At 44.1% G+C, this 22,836-nt stretch overlaps 1 protein-coding gene across 1 annotated transcript in view; it reads left to right on the forward strand.

Moving 5' to 3' along the window:
• The window catches only part of NEIL2 (nei like DNA glycosylase 2), a 29,449-nt gene extending 10,952 nt beyond the window's left edge, over positions 1-18,497 (forward strand). The window contains exons 4-5 of the mRNA XM_063441610.1: positions 15,909-16,105; positions 18,181-18,497. Of these exons, the coding sequence (XP_063297680.1) occupies positions 15,909-16,105; positions 18,181-18,497 (514 nt within the window). The remainder of the gene's footprint in view (positions 1-15,908; positions 16,106-18,180) is intronic.
• Positions 18,498-22,836: the final 4,339 nt, after the last annotated feature.

The raw sequence follows: 22,836 nt of genomic DNA on the forward strand, positions 1-22,836 counted from the left end.
TTAATTGGGAGTGTGCGGAATAAATACTGAATTTTTGGCATTACTATCATTTTTATCGCTGCTATTCGACCTGTCCAAGATACGTATTTGCCTTTCCAGCTTTGCAGGAGGTTTTTGATTTCCGTGTGTAGCTTTACATAGTTTGCTTTGTGTAATGTGTTCGTAGTGGGTGTGAGGTTGACCCCAAGGAATTTGATGTGGTCTTGTCTCCAGTCGTAGCTGAAATTTGTTTGTAAATTTCTCAAGGTGGGGGTCGGGATATTTATTCCTAGTGCTAGGGTCTTTGCAATATTTAATTTGTAATAAGAGCAGAGGCTATATTGGGAGAGGAGTTTATGGAAGTTGGGCAGTGATACATGTGGCTGTTCAAGGGTTAGGAGGATATCGTCAGCGAAAAGGGACAATTTGTATTCTGTGTCTCGTATCTTAATCCCATGTATGTCAGGGTGTTCCCGGATTAATTGGGCTAGGGGTTCTAATGCAAGGATGTAAAGCAGCGGGGAGAGTGGGCAGCCTTGCCTTGAGCCATTTGAGATATCAAATGGTTTAGATATAAATCCCCCATTCACCACTCTGGCCGTTGGGGAGGAGTATAGGGCATTAACTAGCGATATAAACTGAGTCGGAAAACCAAATTTCTGAAGGACTGAGAGTAAAAAGGGCCAGTGTAGCCTATCAAAGGCTTTTTCTGCGTCTAGTGATAGTAGTACGCAGGGGGTTAATTGATGTTGTATATCATATAGTATGTTTAGGGTTTTCCTTGTGCCATCTGAGCCCTGTCTGCCCCCTACAAATGCCACTTGGTCGCCGCCTATGATCGTAGGGATTATACGTGTGAGCCTGTTCGAGAAGATTTTGGCCAGTATCTTAACATCTGTATTTAACAGGGATATAGGCTGTAGGTTTTGGCATTTGTTAGGCGGTTTCCCTGGTTTGGGGAGGGTTGCGACATGCGCCATGAGCATCTCCTTTGGCAATGTTCCTGTCTGTAGCGCATGGTGGAAGACTTTTTGTAGATGCGGAGCTAGTGTAGGGGCAAAATGTTTGTAATAAGCATTAGATAGGCCATCTGGGCCTGGTGACTTCCCAGGTGGTGTCTAGTATTTCTGTCGTTGTTATAGGTTGTTTAAGAGCATCCTGTTCGTTTGTGAGTGTTGGCAGAGTGACCGAGGTTAGGAAGCTTTCTATCTCTGGCATTCCTGGTTGATGCAGTGTTGGGTCTGTTTTGAGGTTATAGAGGGAGTAATAATAGTCTGCCATGTTGTCGTTGATGTCTTGAGGATTATGAAGCTTGTCACCTTTGCTTGTGAGGAGGAAAGGGATTTTGGAGTTGGCTTGTTTTTGTCTGAGCATATTAGATAAGTGTTTCCCTGCCTTGTTGCCTTGGGTATACATGGTCATTTTCAGTTTGGTAAGGATGTGGGCTGTCTTCTCTAGCGATCTGACGTTGATTTGTTTAGTGATGTCTTTAATGCTTGCCGCAGATATGTCTGACGGATTCAGGAGGTGTTTTGCTGTGACATCTCGCAGTCTCCTAAGGAGGTCTATATGTGTTTTGTTGCGTTGACTGTGGAGATAGGAGGCTCGGCTTATCAAGTGACCTCTCATAACAGCTTTGTGAGCTTGCCAGACTGAGATGGGCGATACTTCTGGATTGTCATTTAGCTGGAAGTAGCTTTCTAGATTTTCCGCTAGGCTTGCCGTATATGTATTGTCATATAATAGGGTGTCGTTGAGACGCCATGGTAGTTTCCCTCTGTGCTGGTAGTGGTTGTGCACGGTGAGGGTCACTGGAGCGTGATCAGACCATACAATACTTCCGATGTTGCATTCCTCCATCTGTGGGAGTAATGTGCCTGATATAAGTATATGGTCAATTCTGGAATGGGTTTTGTGTACATGTGAGTAGAATGCGTATTCTCTTGTTGAGGGATGCTTCGTTCTCCATGCGTCATACAGACCATACTCTTGTATAAGTTTTGTGAGTGCTTTGTTCGTATTGTTTAGTCTGAGTGTCTGCTTGAGGCAGTGGGTATCGTAGAGTCAATACGAGAGTCCATGGTATGGTTAAGATCCCCGCATATGATCAGAGGGTTTGCTATGTCATTCGGTGTTTTATCTAAGACTTTATGTAAGAAGTTACGCTGTTGGTCGTTCGGACTATAGAGGCTCACTATGGTCATCGGGGTATTATTTATGATGCATTGGAGGATCACATATCTACCCTGGCTATCTTTTTTGACCTGGAGTGTTTCTACCGTCAGAGAGTTGTGTAGTAAGATGGAAGCACCTCTAGATTTTGACGTGTGTGTTGCATGGTATTGTACCGGGTATTCCCTATTTGCGAAAGTGGGGGTTCGGTTGGTAACAAAATGGATTTCCTGTATACAGACTATATCTGCTTTGGCTTTCTTCAAGTCTTCTAAAAGGATGCGCCTCTTATGTGGGGTGTTGAGGCCTTTGGTGTTATGTGAGTATACAAGCATGTTAACTATGGTGACGTGTGTTGCTGAGATCGTGTTGTCACGTAGCCAGGAGGTAGTTGTTGCTCAGCGGCGTCGCTAAGCAGCGTGGGGTATGCGCGGTAAGGGGGGGATTTAGTAGAGGTGTGCAGGGAGGGTGTACAGGAGACCTGTAGTGCTGGTACTCTGGTCGTACCACGGGGTGTTGGAAGTGGTTTTCCAATTGGGTGGCTGGTTGGGCTCCGGAATGAGGAGGTGTCTTGGGCTGAAACCTTCAGCGTGAGGGCGAGAAACTTTTTTAAACAGTCATTAAACGAGAGACTTAACATTAACATGAACAGTTTAGGAGGCATGCAAGATTACACAAAGTATACATACATTGTTGTTTGAGCCGGATCAAACTGCTGTTGGCTTATAACATTGCATGGTGCATATATACATCACAGACCCAGTATATTTACAGTCCTGTGTGGACAAATTTAAGGCTACGTGGTATAGTGACCTAACTCGGATGCCTAGGTAATCCTGGGCCGTTAATTCCCCCGCCATGTTTACTGCACTCCCTGAGGTCCTTAGGGGGAATACGTTGGGCGTGTATGTGGCCTGCCAACGCCGAATCCCATGCCACATGGTTAATTCACCCGGGGCTTGACGGCCTAGTTAGGCTGCGGCAGGTAGATAAGTAATCCCTGTTCAGAGGGAATTGGCCGTGGTCGGAATTATTGTGTGTGTGCAGCGGGATCGTGTGCTGTCAGTGCGGGTCAGGCTTAATATCTGCGGCGGGTTTAGGCGCCGTTTAGCGATTAGCCACCCAGCGTCGGGCACCTATTGCGGCAGAACACATGTGGGGTATGCGCGCTCGGTCTGTAACAACCGGTATCAGTAAGGGAGGGGGGTCAGCAGCATGGAGCTGAACGCAGTCGGCTCGGGATGGGGTGTAACAGAGTATATACTCACAGACATAGCGTAACAGTCAACATGTTCAATACTTGCATTACTTTGCCTCTAACAGTCCTTTAGTCAGTAAGACTATGGTGGTAATTGATTAGTCCATGTTTTCATTGCGCTTTCCTCGTGGTGAGTTAGGCTGTGGCCCCGATGTGGGTGTTGAGTGAAGGCCCCATTTCATGAGTGCTGACTTCCCTTCCTCCGGCGTCGAGATGGTAGTGGTTTCCCCGTTCCTGGTGAGTATGATCTTCGTGGGGAAGCCCCACCTGTATCTGATTCCGTTGGAGCGTAGAGCTGCCGTGAATTGGAGGAATTCTCGCCTACGTCGGAGGGTGGTTGCAGAGATGTCCGCCATAATGCGTACTGACGGGTAGTCTACATGTGGGTCTGTTTTGCTGCGGTGCGTCCGGAGGATCAGTTCTTTAATATGATAGTAGTGTACTCGCATTAGGACGTCCCGCGGGATGGCTTCGGGTAGGTGTCGCGGCCTTGCAACTCGGTGTACTCTGTCAGTTAGGAGCATGTCAGACGGGATGTCTGGAGCGTAGGCACGGAGAAGGCCTTGCACATAAGTGTGTAGGTCGGCCGGAATAACGGACTCTGGGATGCCCCTGAGCCTTAAATTATTACGCCGCGCCCTGTCTTCTTGGTCTGCCACCCGGGTGTCTATCTGCTCCATTTGACGTTGTAGGGCTTGTAGTTGCCCCGACATGTCTGCTTGTGTGGAGGACAATTCTTCACAGTGTCGCTCCACCGTGGCGGTTCTGGCGGAGAGGTCTCTCACCTCTCTTTTGATCTGCTCCGCTGTTGTCTGCCAGGTGTTTATAAGTTTTGCTGCCATTCCTTCCATAGCCCTTTCGAAGTGGCCACGCGTGAGGTATTCTGCAGGCAGTGTAGATTCTGGCGTCGGGTGCTGCATCGTGGTGACTGAGTCGTCCGCGCCATCTTGAGTAGCCGCCCGTGCGGTCTCGCTCGCAGGGGTGGATTTCTGCCAAAAAAAAAATGGATTTGTCAGCTTTGGTGGCGGATTTTTTAGTTTTGGAGGAAGCCATAGCAATTGAAAGCTTGTTTGCGGTTTCAGTCTTGAATAAACTCAATTTTGTTGGAGCCCATGTGCCGGAGCAATTCACTGAGCGGCCATCTTGCTCGGCGGTCAGCCACGCCCCCCCATAAATCAATTAGTTTAAGGACAAGTACAATAATTAGACATATCTATTAGGCTCAACTGTAAAAATTATAAACAGTGGGAGAGAGAGGAAAAATAAGGAATATGTTAGTAATGATTGCCATGTCTTTAGTTTGTTTCAAAATGTGGTGTGGTCCACCGTTGGCCTGATCTCTATGGTCACAGAGTTCCAAACCTGTGCTCTCTGAACTGATGGTGGTCCATCTCCAAGTGTCTTCTTCACAGTGGTTATCATGATGTTTAGTTTACTGCTGTTGAGTACCTGTAATGACTGCAAGTAGATATGGCAAGTAGGCACCCTGTACAACAGTACTGTGAGGACCGTCTGGATCCATTACACGGGGAGATGAAATGCATGGAAAGGTGACAGGTCAAGGTAATTACAGCAAAAAATGAGGTTATCGGAAATACAAGCTGGAGTCAGGAGAAAACTGAAAAATCAAATCTAACAAGACCAATGCTAGGAAGTTAAGTCATTGGTATCTTCTGCAAACGTACTGGATGAAATGTGTTTTACGGCATGAGATTAAAAATGCCTGGTGACCTCAAAGACCCCTTGGTTGTGTGGGCAAGAAATACCCCTTAGTAAATGTTTTCCTTTCTTCATTTTTATATATAGATTAGAAAATAAAATATTAAAAAAAAAAATATTTGCACAAGGCACATTTTAGCATAAACATAAGACACACTCCAGACCCTCAAAGCACTTCAGCTTGCTGCAGACAAGAAATCTGCAGCTTTTGCAAGCTGATTTTAGATACAGTATACCCCAATGAAAAATTGCATAATTAAATTCATGCATGTTTTCATTGGGCGTATGTTTACTAAACCGTGATTTCCCCAGGTATAGCCGCAAAAGGGTTGCTTTTTTTTTAATTTTTTTATTTTTTTAATTGTGTTCAATTTTGTATTTTTTTTTTTTTTAAAGGAATTTTCACTTCACGTTTAAACTATCAATTTGTTACAAATTCTAGTGTGGTGGAATCTCGGTAAAAATAAATTTAGTAGGCCGAGATTACCACGTGGCATGTGTACGTGCATATGCTGACGTATCGATCAGTTGGTTGCACGAGGCAAGATACGATCAGTAGTGTACGGAGCATGTGCAAGAATACAGGATATAGTATTCCCCTCCTCCATTGTGCTGGACAGGCCATGCGGTCAAGCAGGAAGTTAATTCTTATTTGTATTGATTGGTCAAGAGAATGTGCGGGTGGAGCTTAATATGGGAGGAGTTATGTGCCTATATAAGGAGCCTGCACTATTGTCCGGGGCTCAGAACTTGCTGTATTTTGGTGACATTAGTCCCTCTGAGTCCCGATCGGTGATCCAATAAAGAATCTCTTCCTTCCTGAATAAACCTGTGTCCATCTCTCTGTGCTTTGCTTCCGTCAGTTTCTCCGGTATCATTTGGTGCATTGGCCGGGAAGCTCATCGTTCAACGGTAGCTGAGAGGCAGAGGCGTGAGACGGTCTATCTTTGCCCACGTTCTCTACGGCTGCACCCCTGAACTTCTGCGTGGACCTCCCTTCGTCTCGGCGCCACTGGTCTGTTGTCCAGGAGATCATCGGCCTCTACGTAAGAAGTGCTGGGGTGTCCCCGTCGATGAGTGTGAACTCAGGTTCAGGAACGAGGAGGTAAGACAACTGCTGTTTTAGACGGCAGACCCACTAGGGGTATACCGATTGTGCGGTAGGCCCATAAGGGGTTATTTGTGTATGGAATCTGCCCCCTCTGTCGGAGGGAAGGAGCGAAGGCGCACCGCTCAATCGAACGCTCTTTAGTCAGACCGTTTGATTTGGTTAGTCAGGCGGGGTCCTGTGTAAATAGCCCTAGCCGGACACCGGTGTCTTGTCTAGACTAGCGTTCTAGGGTGTATATTACGTTCGCTAGGTCGGAGGGACCGGGAGACTAAGCGGCGCCTGTGTAAATTCGGTGCGCTAGCTCTCAACCTATCTTGGCTAAGTGGGAAGGCGTGTAAATTTGGAACCCACTAGATTTTTGATAGTAATCGACTAAGAGGCGCCTGTGTAAATTCGGTCCTCTAGCTCGCTATATGTGGTGCTTGGGCAGTGTGGCTAACCAAAACGGGTGTACATAGTTTTAGGTAGTCCATTCAAGGTACTGGCCAATAGTTTAGTTGGGAATTGTAAATGTGTTAAAGATTGTTTAGTAAAGTGTATATCTTGTTAGATAGCGCGAGCTCAGCCGTCTAGCGAGAGTGTTAATAGTGTGTTGCTGTATCATAGTGCACGGTACCATAACCCTGTATATTTACTGACACTGTATATAAGTACTAATCATTGTCGTCTATTGCATGTTTAACACCATAACCACTAATAATTGTATTGTGACCTTAAATTGTGCTTTGACCTATGCTAACCGTACTGTAACCGCTATTTGTAAAAGACGATGTTACTGGGGTGTGTTATAGACGGGTAATTCATATATAGAGAATTATAGCGTGGGTGACTGTATAGTTTCGCCAAAGGGCATAATATTGATTATCTAGTGACTGGTGTAACAGCTGTGCGTGTACGGGAATTCCCTGAGTGTTTATTGTGTTATTGTGTACGTTTCACTTGGTAACCGTACCACGTGGTGCTGTTGCCAGAGGAAACGGGTGTGACTGTTGAATAAGTACGCGTGCATAGTATTCGTTGTCAACGACGTTCCATTGATAAGTATGGGCGCGTCGGAGTCAACGATTCCGGATCCCTTAGGTTGTATGGTGAAGAATTTTAAAAAGGGATTCAAAACATGTGATTTTGGGGTTAAAATGTCTCCTGTACGTTTGGTCACTTTGTGTACTAGGGAGTGGCCTACTTTGGTTGCGGCATGGCCGCCACGTGGCAGTTTGGATCCAACTCTGGTACAGCGCTTACACGTGGCTGTATCAGGTAGGCCTGAACTTTACGGGCAGTTTCCTTATATTGATTGTTGGAGACAGGCCGTAAATGACTCGCCAAAATGGATTCAGACATGCCACGACATGCCTCATGGTGGCTAGGACTTGTTTGTCCACTAGGACTGGTGTTAGGCCCATTTTGGACACGCCCCCTGAGTCCGAGATCCCTTTGCCGCCCCCTTACTTTCCTTTAAGAGGAAGTGACGCGAATGCAGGAAGTTCTATACCCCTCCCCTCATTGCCCTCATCCACTTCCGCTTCCTCCTCCAGTACAGAATCCACCCCCTCTCGTACTAAATCTCCCCTTCCGGAACCAGAACCAACCCCCATTAGATCTGAATATCCTGATTTGGCGCCACTTCAGACTTCCGGTCAAGCTTCTTCTAGCTCGGCTCGAAGTGTTCTATTTACTAACTTTTCCCAAAACCAAGCTCCCACAACCTCATGCCTTATTACCCCCCGACCGGAACCTCTAACTGACGCCCCTCTACGTAGCCCCATACTAACCCGACAACTGACCGGTACCCAACAATTAAAACATTTATCAGATGCCTCTTTGACCCGGGAGTCAGCCTATATCGATGCCGCAGGTCAAATGGCACATGCTGACCCAGTCTTCGTATATGTCCCGTTCACGACAACCGATCTCTTGAATTGGAAGACCCACAATTCCTCATATACTGAGAAACCACAAGCTATGACTGATCTGTTCACCTCAATAGTTCAGACACATAACCCGACATGGGCTGATTGCCAGCAGTTATTAATGACTTTGTTTAACAATGAGGAAAGGACAAGGATTAATCAAGCGGCCATTAAAGCGCTAGAGGATAGAGCCCGTGCTTTGAATCAAGCCAATCCAGCAGCATGGGCCGCAACACATTATCCTAACACCGATCCCGACTGGAATGTAAATGGTGCTGATATGGTTCAACTCAGAGCCTATAGAGACGCTATAATTGCTGGCATGAAAGCCGGAGGAAAGAAAGCCATTAATATGTCGAAGACAGTTGAGGTGATTCAGAAAAGTGATGAAGCGCCCAGTGTCTTTTATGACCGATTATTGGAGGCATACCGCTTGTATACCCCCTTTAATCCGGAAGACGCAGATAATTCCCGAATGGTGAACTCCGCCTTTGTCAGCCAAGCTTACGGAGATATTAAGCGCAAGCTACAGAAGTTAGAAGGGTTTGCAGGTATGTCTATCACCCAACTAATGGAGGTAGCGAATAAAGTATACATGAACAGGGAAACAGAAAGTAAGAAAGAGGAAGAGCGCAAGATGCGTAAAAAGGCAGATATGTTAGCGGTAGCGATCGCAGGCGTAGATAGACTGGGCCCAGATAGAGGCGATGGTAGATGGAATAGGGAGCCCTTGAGTAGGAATCAATGCGCGTATTGCAAGGAAGAAGGGCATTGGAGGAACGAGTGTCCACAAAGAGAGCAGTACGAGAGAGACCAACCCAGGGCAGGTTACGGAAACTTTAGAGGCAGAGCGAGAGGTAGAGGAGGCCCCGGAGGGAGTAATGGTAATAGAGGGAGCAATGGGAACAGAGGAAGTGTTAGGGAAGATAGGTATTTTCCAGCAGCGCAAAGGTCCCGCGATAGAGAAGGTAGGGACTTTGTAGGATTGGCTGACACGGTCATGGAGGACTATTGATACCGACCGGGCTCCATCCCCCTTGGTCGAGCGGAGCCTATGGTCGATGTATCAATAGGGGGAAAACGGAGTGCGTTCATGATCGACACTGGTGCTGAACATTCAGTGGTGACTAACCTAGTTGCTCCTCCATCTGGAAGGACTATTACTGTAATAGGAGCAACTGGAAGAAGTGCTGAAAAACCGGTTCTTAAAAGTCGACTCTGTACATTGGGAGGCCATGTAGTAAAACATCAATTCCTTTATATGCCTGAATGTCCAGTCCAATTGCTGGGACGTGATATGCTATCTAAGTTACAAGCGCAGATTACGTTCCTACCAAATGGAACAACATCCTTAAAGTTTAATGACCTTCAGGTATTATGACATTATCCGTACCAAAGGAAGAAGAGTGGCGACTTTATACAGCGTTGACTAGCCAAAACCCTAGGAGTGATGAATCCTTATTCAACATACCAGGAGTTTGGGCAGAGAACAACCCACCAGGACTGGCCCACAATATTCCACCTATTAAAATCGAACTAAAACTTGGGGTTTATCCAGTGAGCCTAAGACAATATCACATCCCGCAGAAGGCTAAGAAGAACATCCAATCTTATCTGGATAAGTTCATACGGTATGGTATCCTAAAATTCTGTACTTCCCCCTGGAACACCCCATTGCTGCCTGTTCAAAAGCCCGGTACAGATGAGTATCGACCTGTGCAGGACTTGAGAGCAGTCAATGATGCGGTTGTTAGTATACATCCAGTTGTACCCAATCCATATAACCTGCTTGCTTTAATTCCGGGCGGGGCTACTTATTTTACAGTCTTAGACCTCAAAGATGCCTTCTTTTGCCTCCGAATTGCCGCAGAAAGTCAATGTATCTTCGCTTTCCAATGGGAAAACGCTGTGACGGGCTCAAAACGCCAAATGACCTGGACAAGACTGCCCCAAGGGTTTAAAAATTCACCTACCCTATTTGGTTCAGCTCTAAGTCAAGATCTACTGGATTTCGAGTCCATCCCAGGAGAGTGTGTATTGTTACAATATGTAGATGACTTGTTGATAGCAGCAGTTACAAAGGAAATATGTCAGCAAGCAACGCACGATCTACTACACATTCTCTGGAAGGCAGGATACAAGGTGTCTAGAAAGAAGGCTCAGTTGTGTTTGCCAACTGTCAAATATCTGGGATTCCATATCTCTGAAGGTCAAAGAATTATGGGGCCAGAGAGAAAAGAAGCTGTGTGCCAAATACCGATACCCAAGAATAGAAGACAAGTGCGAGAATTCTTGGGGGCAGCAGGCTTCTGTAGGATATGGATTCCCAGCTACGCGATACTGGCAAAACCTCTGTATGCAGCTATCAAAGGTACAGAGCACGACCCCTTCTTATGGACTCAAGAACAGCAAACGGCATTTGAAGATGTGAAGAAGGCTTTGATGAGTGCCCCAGCATTAGGTCTACCTGATCACACACGACCATTCTACCTGTATGTACATGAGCAAAGAAGAATGGCTGTGGGAGTATTGACACAGTACTTGGGATCATGGCAAAGACCTGTTGCCTACATGTCTAAACAACTGGATGCAGTGGCCAGCGGACTTCCACCTTGTCTAAGAGCCGTAGCTGCAGCTGCCCTGCTAGTAGCTGAAGCCGATAAACTCACTCTGGGTCAAGAACTTTATGTACGAGTCCCACATGCAGTACAGACGTTGTTGGATTACAAAGGAAATCATTGGTTTAGTAATAGCCGTATGACCAAGTATCAAGCAATGTTGTGTGAAAACCCAAGAGTGCATTTAGAGACTGTAAACACCTTAAATCCAGCTACCCTTTTGCCACAACCTACTGAAAGTCAACATGATTGTTTGGAAGTAATGGATGAAGTATTTTCAAGTAGACCAGATCTTCGTGATTTTCCCATCCAGAACCCCGATGTTCAATATTACACTGACGGCAGTAGTTATGTGAAAGAAGGGATCCGCTATGCAGGATATGCAGTAACAACAATTGACAAGGTGATAGAAGCTCGGCCACTGGCGAAAGGAACATCAGCACAAAAGGCAGAATTGATAGCACTGACACGAGCGTTACAGTTGGCTGAAGGTTTAAGAGTGAACATCTACACGGACTCCAAGTATGCGTTTTTAACCACTCATGCCCACGGAGCTTTGTATAAAGAAAAAGGACTATTGAATTCAGAAGGCAAAGAAATCAAGTATGCAGCTGAAATCCTACAACTATTAGAAGCAGTGTGGGAGCCGAAAGAAGTCGGTATCATACATTGTCGAGCGCATCTGAGAGGAGATAGTGATGTAACTAAAGGAAATCGGATGGCAGACAGTGCAGCTAAGCGTGCCGCTGAATCGGGAAGACAGGAATATGTGGGGCATATAGCTGCTCTTATACCAACTCCACTGTCTCAATGGACTCCAGCTTATACAGCTCAAGAAGAGGAGTGTTTAAAGACTGAACCTGGAAAGTATTTGGAGAACAAATGGTATCAGTTAGAAGATGGAAGAATAGTCATTCCAGCATCACTAGCGGTAGAAATTGTCCAAAATTACCACAACGGGACACATTCTGGGAGAGACAGCACAGAGGAATCTCTCAGAAAACATTTCTACATACCAAGATTGTCCAACTTGACTCAGGCCATTGTACGAAGATGTGTAACGTGTGCTAAAAATAATGCAAGGCAAGGACCAGTAAAGCCACCAGGAGTCCAGTTTATGGGGGGACTCCCCATGTCCGATTTACAAATTGACTATACAGTGATGCCTAAATCGGGTGGACATCGTTACCTGTTGGTAATTGTGTGCACCTATTCAGGCTGGGTAGAAGCATGTCCTACTCGTACAGAGAAAGCAGGGGAAGTTGTGAGATTCCTGCTACGAGAAATAATACCCCGATATGGACTACCCTGCTCTATAGGATCGGACAATGGTCCAGCTTTTGTTCATCAGTGCCTACAACAACTGACTCATATGCTTGGTATAAAGTGGAGGCTTCATACGGCATATAGACCCCAGAGTTCTGGTAAGGTAGAGAGAATGAATAGAACTATTAAGAATCAGTTGGCTAAAATGTGTCAGGAAACCCAACTTAAGTGGAACGTTCTCTTGCCCATAACTCTATTGCGAATCCGCAGTACACCTACCATGAAATCATGTATGGGCGACCACCTCCCGTACTTGGTAACTTAAGGGGGGATTTGAGTCAGTTGGGAGAAGGAATTACCCGGCAGCAGGTTGTAGAGTTGGGTAAGACTATGGAGGAGGTACAGAAATGGGTACAAGATAGATTACCTGTGAATATTTATCCCCCAGTTCATAGTTACCACCCAGGAGACCAAGTGTGGATTAAAGAGTGGAATAATGTACCGTTAGGGCCCAAGTGGAGAGGTCCTTATGTTGTTCTTTTGTCTACCCCTACAGCGATAAAAGTAGCCGAAGTGACTCAGTGGATACATCACTCCAGGGTTAAACCAGCAGCAGTCGATTCTTGGCAAGCTACAGCAGATCCAGAGAATCCCTGCAAGATCCGGTTAAAACGCACGACTCAGTCGGAGTGACGAGGAACTTTGTGGATTACAAAATTTTATTGTTTCAGAGATTTGGTGCGTGAGTGAGAGGGCCATAATAAAGCCTGTCCGCCCACCGACGTATAGTATATAAGCCAGGGAAAGTCTCAAAGGGACTCCTGTGAAGACGAGCAGAACTCCATTCCCTGCAGCCCTTACATCCTGGAAGCTGAGGTGCCTTCGCACGGACGAAGACTGAGGATGACGACGAAAGATGTGATTATGATAATGTTTATTTATGTGTATTTTTATATTCAGGAAGGTAGAGGTACCGACACTCCTAGCTGTGAGGTATGCATTAAGACTACAAGAACAGGTAACCATATTTCCCAAACCCTAATTTGGCATTCACAATACGAGTGTAAAGGAGATGTATCAAGATGTAGATACCTAAATATAGAATATAGTGTGTGCCATCTAGGAGTAGGAGAACCTAAGTGCTTCAGTCCGGAGTATCAACCTCGTACAATTTGGTTGACTCTCAGGAATGGAGACCCTCAGGGGACCCTAATTAACAAGACAGTATTAGAATCCGTATATTCTTCGGGTGTTCTGCTATTTGATGCGTGTAAGGCGATATCAAGTGGTAGAAAGCCGTGGAATGTATGTGGGGATCTTAGATGGGAGAGGACGTATGGGTCTAACGATAAATATATTTGTCCCAGTAGTAAAAATAAATATGTGAGTCCTAGATGCCCAGATAGAGATTATAACTTTTGCCCATATTGGTCTTGTGTGGGGTGGGCAACTTGGGGACAGACATTAGACAAGGACATGATTGTGACTAAGTTGCCTACCAGCCCATATTGTAAGTCTATGGAATGCAATCCAGTCCATATACTTATAAATAACCCCGACAAGTTCTTAGACAAATATGGTAATTTATTTGGGTTTCAAATATATGGGACGGGTTTAGATCCTGGGACAGTATTGTTTATAGGGATAGAGACTGATACGGTATCCTCCCAAACTCATCAAGTATACCATTCCTTTTATGAAGAGATGAGCATAGATAATAAGATCCCCCATAATGCTAAAAACCTGTTCATCGATTTAGCCGAAAGTATTGCCGGTAGTCTTAATGTTACCAACTGCTATGTGTGTGGAGGTACTAACATGGGAGACCAATGGCCTTGGGAAGCAAAGGAGGTAATGTCCGGTTCTGAGGCAGTTGACCAATTAATATCTACACAAGCCGATTATCATATGAGTGTTAGAGGTAAATCTGAGTGGAGATTAAAGACCTCCATCATAGGTTATGTTTGCATAGCAAGGAAAGGAATGATGTATAATACTTCTGTAGGAGAATTAACTTGTCTAGGGCAAAAAGCTTATGATGATGATACAAAAAATACAACTTGGTGGTCGGCTTCAAATGTCTCAGAACCATCTAACCCGTTTGCTAGATACGCCAATTTAAAGGATGTGTGGTTTGACCTATCTATCACATCTACCTGGAGAGCCCCAGCAAATTTGTACTGGATCTTTGGTAAGAAAGCCTATTCGGAGCTGCCACAGGACTGGGAAGGGGCATGTGTGTTGGGTATGCTCAAACCATCCTTCTTCTTGTTACCTATTGAAACAGGTGAGACTTTAGGTGTTAAAGTGTATGATGTGAATCATAGGAAGAAAAGGGGACCCATAGAGATAGGCGCCTGGGAAGATAATGAATGGCCTCCCCAGCGTATTATAGATTATTATGGGCCAGCCACGTGGGCAGAGGATGGTACCTTTGGTTATAGAACCCCTATTTATATGCTCAACCGTATTATAAGATTACAGGCGGTGGTTGAGATCATTACTAACGAGACATCACAAGCGCTCAATCTTCTAGCGAAGCATAATACCAGGATGAGGACAGCAGTCTACCAAAATAGATTAGCCTTGGATTACCTTTTGGCAGTAGAGGGAGGTGTATGTGGGAAGTTTAACCTGAGCAATTGCTGTCTTCAAATAGATGACGAAGGGCAAGCAATAGCTGAGCTTACTAGCCATATGGTTAAACTAGCGCATGTGCCTACTCAGGTATGGAAAGGGTATAATCCAAGTCGTTGGTTTGGTAGCTGGTATGAGTGGTTTGGAGGGCTTAAGGCAGTGGTAGGTGGAGTCCTACTGATTTTAATGTTGTGTCTACTCCTGCCGTGTCTTATACCCTTAGTAGTTAGGTCTGTGCAAAGCCTGATAGAAAATATAGCAGAGAGGAAGGCTGCTGCACAGATAATGGCAATTTATAAATATAAGGCTGTAGATCAGGGAGAACCAATGCAGGAAGATGAGTGTTGAAGATTCACATCATAAGATAAGTCTGGTCTGGTTCAAGGTAACTTGCGGTGTATGCAAACTAAGGTTAAGTGATGCCTCAAGTAATTGTGAAATATCAAGAGGCATCAAAGGGGGGAATGTGGTGGAATCTCGGTAAAAATAAATTTAGTAGGCCGAGATTACCACGTGGCATGTGTACGTGCATATGCTGACGTATCGATCAGTTGGTTGCACGAGGCAAGATACGATCAGTAGTGTACGGAGCATGTGCAAGAATACAGGATATAGTATTCCCCTCCTCCATTGTGCTGGACAGGCCATGCGGTCAAGCAGGAAGTTAATTCTTATTTGTATTGATTGGTCAAGAGAATGTGCGGGTGGAGCTTAATATGGGAGGAGTTATGTGCCTATATAAGGAGCCTGCACTATTGTCCGGGGCTCAGAACTTGCTGTATTTTGGTGACATTAGTCCCTCTGAGTCCCGATCGGTGATCCAATAAAGAATCTCTTCCTTCCTGAAGAAACCTGTGTCCATCTCTCTGTGCTTTGCTTCCGTCAGTTTCTCCGGTATCACTAGCTCTGAACATAATCTCATTATATCTCCTACAATGGTCGTGGTGCTTTGCAGGCTGTAGGGAGGAGTTTGATGGATGGGATGCCAAAGTTCTCTTGAGGTGTGGTTGTGTGGTCTGAAAGCATGTGAAAGGGTTCATATGTGTGATCATATAGTACCAGCAGTACTATCCAATGTAAGCAATGATTAAGCTACAGTGATATCATCCAGACAAGTATGTTTATATCTGCCCCTCTCTTTCCAAAGTCATGGATTAGCCTGTATTTCTGATTTGTAAACACTGATGTTGTTTTATACATGTATTACACGTTTTTTCCCCCCGCTCTTTATTCTCAAGATTAATCCTGCACTTTGATTCTGAGAGATTCTTGGTGTTTTACAATTGCCGGATGACGTGGTGCTCGTCCCCTTTCTCTGAACCTGCATGTGACATCCTTTGCCCAGAGTTTGACAAGGAGAGAGCTTTGAGAGCATTGTCTGTGCCAAGACCAGTCTGCATAACTCTGATGGATCAGAGGCATTTCTCTGGAGTAGGTATGTTTAGAACTGTTTTGTAAACCAACCACATGTATGCTGCAGGTGACCTTCTCCTACACACATGAGCACAGTTGCTAAGAGATAACCTTTACATTACCTTTTTGTTTGATGCTCCTCAATGTACTCTGTTTGCCTTGTTGCTGTAATGATAGAGCTCAGTGACGTGTCTGCTGCAGTGTTTCCATAGTAATATTTCAAAAGGGCCTTTTCATTTTTTAGCAGTGTTGACCAACGATGGGTCATGTTGACCCAGCAATATGTTTGCCAGCAGGGCCGGTGCAAGGATTTTTTTAGATACACAGGCGAAGATGATTTTGGCATCCCCCCCAAAAAAGCATCTTCACCTGTGTGCCTCTTAACCCCCTTTTGTGTCTTCTCCCCTTTTTAAATGTCTTACCCCCTTTAGTGTATCTTATCCACGATTTTTCTCCCTTGTGTATCTCTTACAATCCCCCTTGTGTTTCTTATTGCCCCCAGTCCCTTTGTGTGTCTCTTCTCCCAGCCCCTGTGTTTTTTTTTTACTTTTTCCAGCTCCTTTTTGTGTTTCTCTTTCACCACTAGCCTATCTTCCCCCAGCCCCTCTGTGACTTTTTTTTCTTCTTCTTCAGCCCCTCTGTGACTTTTTTTTCTTCTTCTTCAGCCCATCTGTGTCTCTTTCACTCGCAGGCCCCTGTGAGCATCTTTCCCCCCCCCAGGCCCATCTGTGTGTCTTTCTCACCCCTCATGTCCCTCTGTGTGTCTTTCTTCCCACTCATGCCCCCCGTGTGCTACTCTCCCCTCCATGTCCCTTAGTGTTCCTCTCTCCTCCCCTCCATGTCTCTCCTCCCTTTAATATCCATGTCCATTAGTGTTCCTCTCCCCTACCTGTCCATTAGTGGTCCTCTTTCCTGTCCCTTAGTGTTCCTCTCACCTCCCTTCCCTGTCCCTTTAGTGTTCCTATCCCCTCCTTTTCCTGTCTCTTAGTGTTTCTCTCTCCTCCCTCCCCGAATCCTTAGTGTTCCTCTCCCCTATCCCATAGTGTTCTGCCCTCCCCTTTGTGCCCCACTCTCTCCCCCCTTGGTCCCTACCTTTCTTGTAGAGTGGTCGAGAGGATCTTCAGTTTCTTGTACCCGGTCGGACTGACAGGAAGTGCTCTATCAGTGAGCACTTCCTGTTAGTCCAGCTGGGACAGGAAACTGATCCTCCTGTACCGTTGTCCGCTCCGCTCGGCCACGCTACACTGAATGACAGGTAGGAGGGAGTGCTGTGCGCTTGTGCCGCCTAATGGACGTGCCGGCCTTGTTTGCCAGCTCTGTGAATTGAATTAGGTGCATGAGAAATGGTCACATTTCCATGTTTGATGTTTTTAAAGTGTAGTCTTAATGAAAACTATGGGCTTCTATATCTTTGTAAATTGCAAGCTTTTCTGGACTGTTATTGGGCACTACCTGGTAAATGGCGCAATATGGTACACTTTCCAGGGGGAGGGTATTTTGTGATCCAAACGCCAGTCATCACTGACAGTACTAAAGCACTTGCTCATATTTAGCACTATGCACGCCTGTTTCCCCCGTTTTAAAGTTCCAGTTTCACCTAAAAATCATTTCTGTAAAATCCATTTGCTTATCCCTCTAGATCCCCCTACTCTCGGAGCTTAGTTGACTACTACCTTGCTGGTGTAGCAGTATCAAAGTAGACAAGATCAACTGTTTTTTTTGGGGGGGGGGGGGAGGGGCGTGGAGTGATTGGTGCAGTTTTCTTTTTTTAACATTTTTATTTGAGCTAACCTTTCTACTGTATACTATATAGTTTGAAAATTCCCCAACACACATTTACCTGGATATTTTTAATACCTAAATTATTTTATTACGTCTGAGTCATTTCAGTGCTTTTTATTGTCTTGTATGTCTCCAAACAATGTGCCATGATATTAGAAACACCTTCTCTTTCTATGACATTATCATACCTGTTAATGTAGTTTGATTCAAACCTCTTCACGTCCCCCTGCCCCCAAACCCTTGAAAATACCTCCCTCCTCTGCCAGACCCACTTAACCCCAAATGTTCATTATTAATTTCTTCTTCACTTTTCAGGGAACATTATCAAGAATGAGGTTCTGTTTTTGGCAAATGTCCACCCTCTTTCATTTGGGTCACACCTGCCATCAGAGAGTCTACAATGCATTCTGGACCACACCATACGCTTCACTTGTAATTGGCTGAATAATAAGCTGCAGAGGAAAGGTCTCCGCTATCATATTTACATGAAGGAATGTTGTGACAAGGGCCACAAGGTGGTAAAAGAATCCATTGGTCCCACCTATGGGCTGAAGCGGCTTACCTGGTATTGCCCTGAGTGTCAACCACATGTAAAATCTGAGAATGCAGTGCCATCCAAGGAAGACCTGTAGAATTTTACCTCCTGACCATACAGAGTTTTTTTTTTTTTTGGTTTTGACAAAGTCATGCTCAGTGTTTAAGTTTGTGTCACGTGGTTTCTATGCTTCTATGTGACACAAAATATTTTTTCAATTATGTCTCCTTTAAGGAACATGTTTGTTTGATTTGTGGATTAAAATGTCATTCACATCCAGGATGAAGTTCTCTTGGTAATGACACTCATCCCTCAGTTTCTCGTCATTATCACTATCCCAAGATAGTGTTTACGTTTTCATCAAGGCATCCCTATACTTTCTGGTGATGCATCAGGGAATTCAGGTACCTGAATGGACCCTGTTTTTTTTTTTTTTTGGCCAATGGATGGCCATGTATCTGACCTTTTTTAAAGGCATATATTGTAAATGACAGCCACCAGTGTTGACAGTATGTTTACCCTAAGAATAACCACCTCTAATGATGTCCATCCCCTCTAGAGAGAAGAATTATCCAAGGAGAATAACTTGACGATTGACCCTAGCAATAGCATGACCTGTTTCCAAGTTTATATTTACATTTTAATGAAACTGAATGATCTGGAAATCGACTGAAACATAGGCTAAAAGTGAAAACCCCCAAATGTGCTAAAAAAAAAGTTAAGTTAAAAAAGTGTTAAAGAAACCCTTCCAACCCATAACCGCTCCAGCTAAATTAAACATTTCCTCTAAATCTAACCCTTCTTACATATATATTTATTTTAATGAATAATGCCTCATTGGCATTATTCTTTATGTCCCCCCCTCAAACACTGAAAAAAAAAAAAAAAAGCTTAGCAATAAAGTTTTACTCACCTGATTTCCAGTGCTGGGCAGAGTGGATGTTGGAGTAACCCTTCCATTCTTCCTTCCTGTCGGCCACCACTTTATAAGGAAGGTTTTCCCGGTGGCTGGTGAGGTGCTAGGAACCAACTTTGAGGTAGAACCGTTGGGAAAAAAACGGTTTAAAACCCAGAGGGAAAGATGGAGGCCAGACACTGCACTGAAGTTGTCATATGGGTGTGAGTGACCCTTTAACTTTTAGAATGTCTGTTATGTATATTCTCTCACTGACCATTTTTGGCCAAATTAGAAATGGAATCCAAACCAAATCTAATGTTTAATTTTGCATTTTTATAACACGTGATGTTTTTGAATATTGGTGGAATTTTCTATATGTGGATAAAAAAAAAAAAATCTGTCGTTTAGACATGTTTCTGTGCATGAAGCAAAAGTTATTTAATCCGTTTTTATATTTCTTGCAAGTTTTGTCCTATAAAGACGGCTGCACGGTGAAAATATAGCATTCATATTCAGACGTTCTAACTTGTGCCTATATTGAAGTGTTAACTCTTACAACTGAAAAGCGCAGTCTTAAAAATAGCAAAGCCCCATATATAAAATGTATCTGTATATTTTCTTTATTTTATTTTTAAGATCTTGCCACGAATTTGTCATACGTGTAAAACAAAGACAAAAGTTGATAGTTCAAAATAACTTAAATCGTGATGTATATGAAAACCTGGAGGAGAACGTTGTAATATGACTAGATAGGCTTGCTACATAGCACAGATTATAACACACACCACATTGTCTACAATCTATGGAACTAGCACAAATGTTCATTTTGCTCTGTGGGACAGATTTCCCAAATCATTATCTTCTGTTACTAAAATTAAAGGGGAAACCTTAACAAGTACATATGATGGAGAAATAAAGTGTTACAAGTTATATAACTGTTGCCAAGTTACATAACTTTAGTTTGATTTAAATATTGATATTTAATGGTACCGGGCAGGTTATTCACTAAACTACCATCTTATTTAACCCCTTAAGGACACATGACATGTCTGACACGTCATGATTCCCTTTTATTCCAGAAGTTTGGTCCTTAAGGGGTTAATAAACAACTAATTGTATTTAGGGTTATTCACTAAGGCGAGAATCCATTCAAAGTAAATTTACAATTTAAGGTGAAAAAAATTATCTGTCAGCTATGCTGTCATTTCAGATTCTCCGGCCTTCAATTTGAACATCACTTTGAATTCTCGTTTTTACAAACAACCGTGAGTGGGTTGAAAACAAAACACTACAATTCAATGATTTCTGAAAAACCCTTCTACCTTCTCCATTAGCTTGTGCTTTGAACAACGTTCCTCGTGCTTGACCTTGATAGGAATGTCAATTTGTTCTCTGTGATTTATGTTCAGAAAAGTTGATGTTTGAATTAAAATCCTTACTCTATATAATATTGTGTCTAGCCATTATTATTTTATTTGTATGTTATCAGTGTGAGATTTAAAGCATTGGTCTGTCATATTCTGCCCCAGTGGTGTAAATTCTAAGTAGTCCAGTCACGGCCACTTAGCTTTTAGGGGGAAAATTTAAAAATATAATTCAAGATAGATGGAGGGAGAGAGAGAGAGAGAGAGAGAGAGTGTGTGTGTGTGTGTGTGTGTGTGTGTGTGTGTGTGTGTGTACACACACACACCAACACAGTTGTGGTGGGGAGAAAAGTGTGGATAAAAACCCCTTCCACCTGAAGTAAGTGGATAGTTAATACAATGTTAAACAAATACACACACCAGTCAAGCCATAAGACTTGTTTTTCCCACAGAAGTCTCACTTTAACAGTACGCTCACTACTGCAAGGGATTCTGGGTAGGCATATGCAAATGAGCTCAACAAAGAACCACATTTTTGCCTCATAATTCCACTTTATAAATGGATTCCTTGGAGTATGTGTATGCTGCATACAACAGATTTGAAACCCAACTCAGGAAGGGGAGCAAACCCAGTGAACCACTCATGGACAGCCGTTTCGTTGTTAATGCAACTCATCAGCATGAAGTTGGTTACTGGCTCATTTTGTGTATATATATTACATATAATATATATAAATATAGTTGGGCACATTAAAGTCTATATACATTTATGCAGCCTAGCACTTTAACAATAATATTTGCACTTTAAGAATCATAGCACTTTAATTATAAACTATGCACTTTAACCCCTTAAGGACACATGACATGTGTGACATGTCATGATTCCCTTTTATTCCAGAAGTTTGGTCCTTAAGGGGTTAAAGGACCACTCTAGGCACCCAGACCACTTCAGCTTAATGAGGTGGTCTGGGTGCCAGGTCCCTCTAGGATTAACCCTTTTTTTTTTTTAATAAACTTAGCAGTTTCAGAGAAACTGCTATGTTTATACTGAGGGTTAATCCAGCCTCCAAAACCTCTAGTGGCTGTCTCATTGACAGCCGCTAGAGGCGCTGGCGTGCTTCTCACTGTGAAAATCACAGTGAGAACACGCCAGCGTCCATAGGAAAGCATTGTAAATGCTTTCCTATGCGACCGGCTGAATGCGAGCGCGGCTCCTGCCACGCATGCGCATTCAGCCGATGACGTTGCAAGGAAGAAGGAGAGGAGGAGGAAAGCTCCACGCCCGGCGCTGGAGAAAGAGGTGAGTTTAACCCCTTCCTCCCCCCAGAGCCCGGCGGGAGTGGGTCCCTGAGGGTGGGGGCACCCTCAGGGCACTATAGTGGTCCTTTAATCACAAATTATGCATTTTAATTATAAAATATGCACTTTGAGATAAATAATACATTGAACAACTTCAATGCGCGATCTACATGCTGCCAACAGAAACGGGTCTCTGTTAACGCATGCGCACTCTGCACCAGGGGAACGCTAGCGGTATTAGCCACAGCACCTTGAGGTAAGTCAATTTCCTCTGATTTCTTTCCTATATAAATGTAAATGTTTATTTTATTGTTTATGACTGATCCTGATGAAAGTCCCAGATGGGGACTGAAACGTTGATCGAATCTTAATGTATCGTCAATAACGACGGAACGTTTGAGAGAGAGAGACCATTTTATTTTTTCCAAGTTTTGATGCCATTACAATCCTATTATGAAGTTATTCTGTAATAATAATTTCAGTTGATTTTTTTTTTTTTCAGTTATTATGTTTTCTATTTTAGCCCCTCCCCCTTTTCCTGACAGTTCTGTAATTTTGAGTGATATTGGATAGCAGAGAGGCACCGCCCCCTCACTGCACTCATTGATCACATGACCCGGATCCAGCCGCTGACTGGTTCAATGTTTAGAGCAGTACACGCACTTGTCTAACCCAGCCTCATCGCAGCCAATCATTGCCCTGCGCCATGCGTCACCCCAGCAACAGCTCTCTCCTTATTGGTTGGCACAGACTGGTTCGACACTGTGCCGCCCAATCACAATCGTCAGTCCACCTCTGAGCTGGGCGCTGATTGGACGGCAGTAATCGGCAAAACGCACTCTGGGCTCGGTGATTGGCCGCAGTGTCTGGGTGGG

Source organism: Pelobates fuscus, chromosome 2 (genome assembly GCF_036172605.1).
Source record: "Pelobates fuscus isolate aPelFus1 chromosome 2, aPelFus1.pri, whole genome shotgun sequence".
NCBI classification, from domain to species: Eukaryota; Metazoa; Chordata; class Amphibia; order Anura; family Pelobatidae; genus Pelobates; species Pelobates fuscus.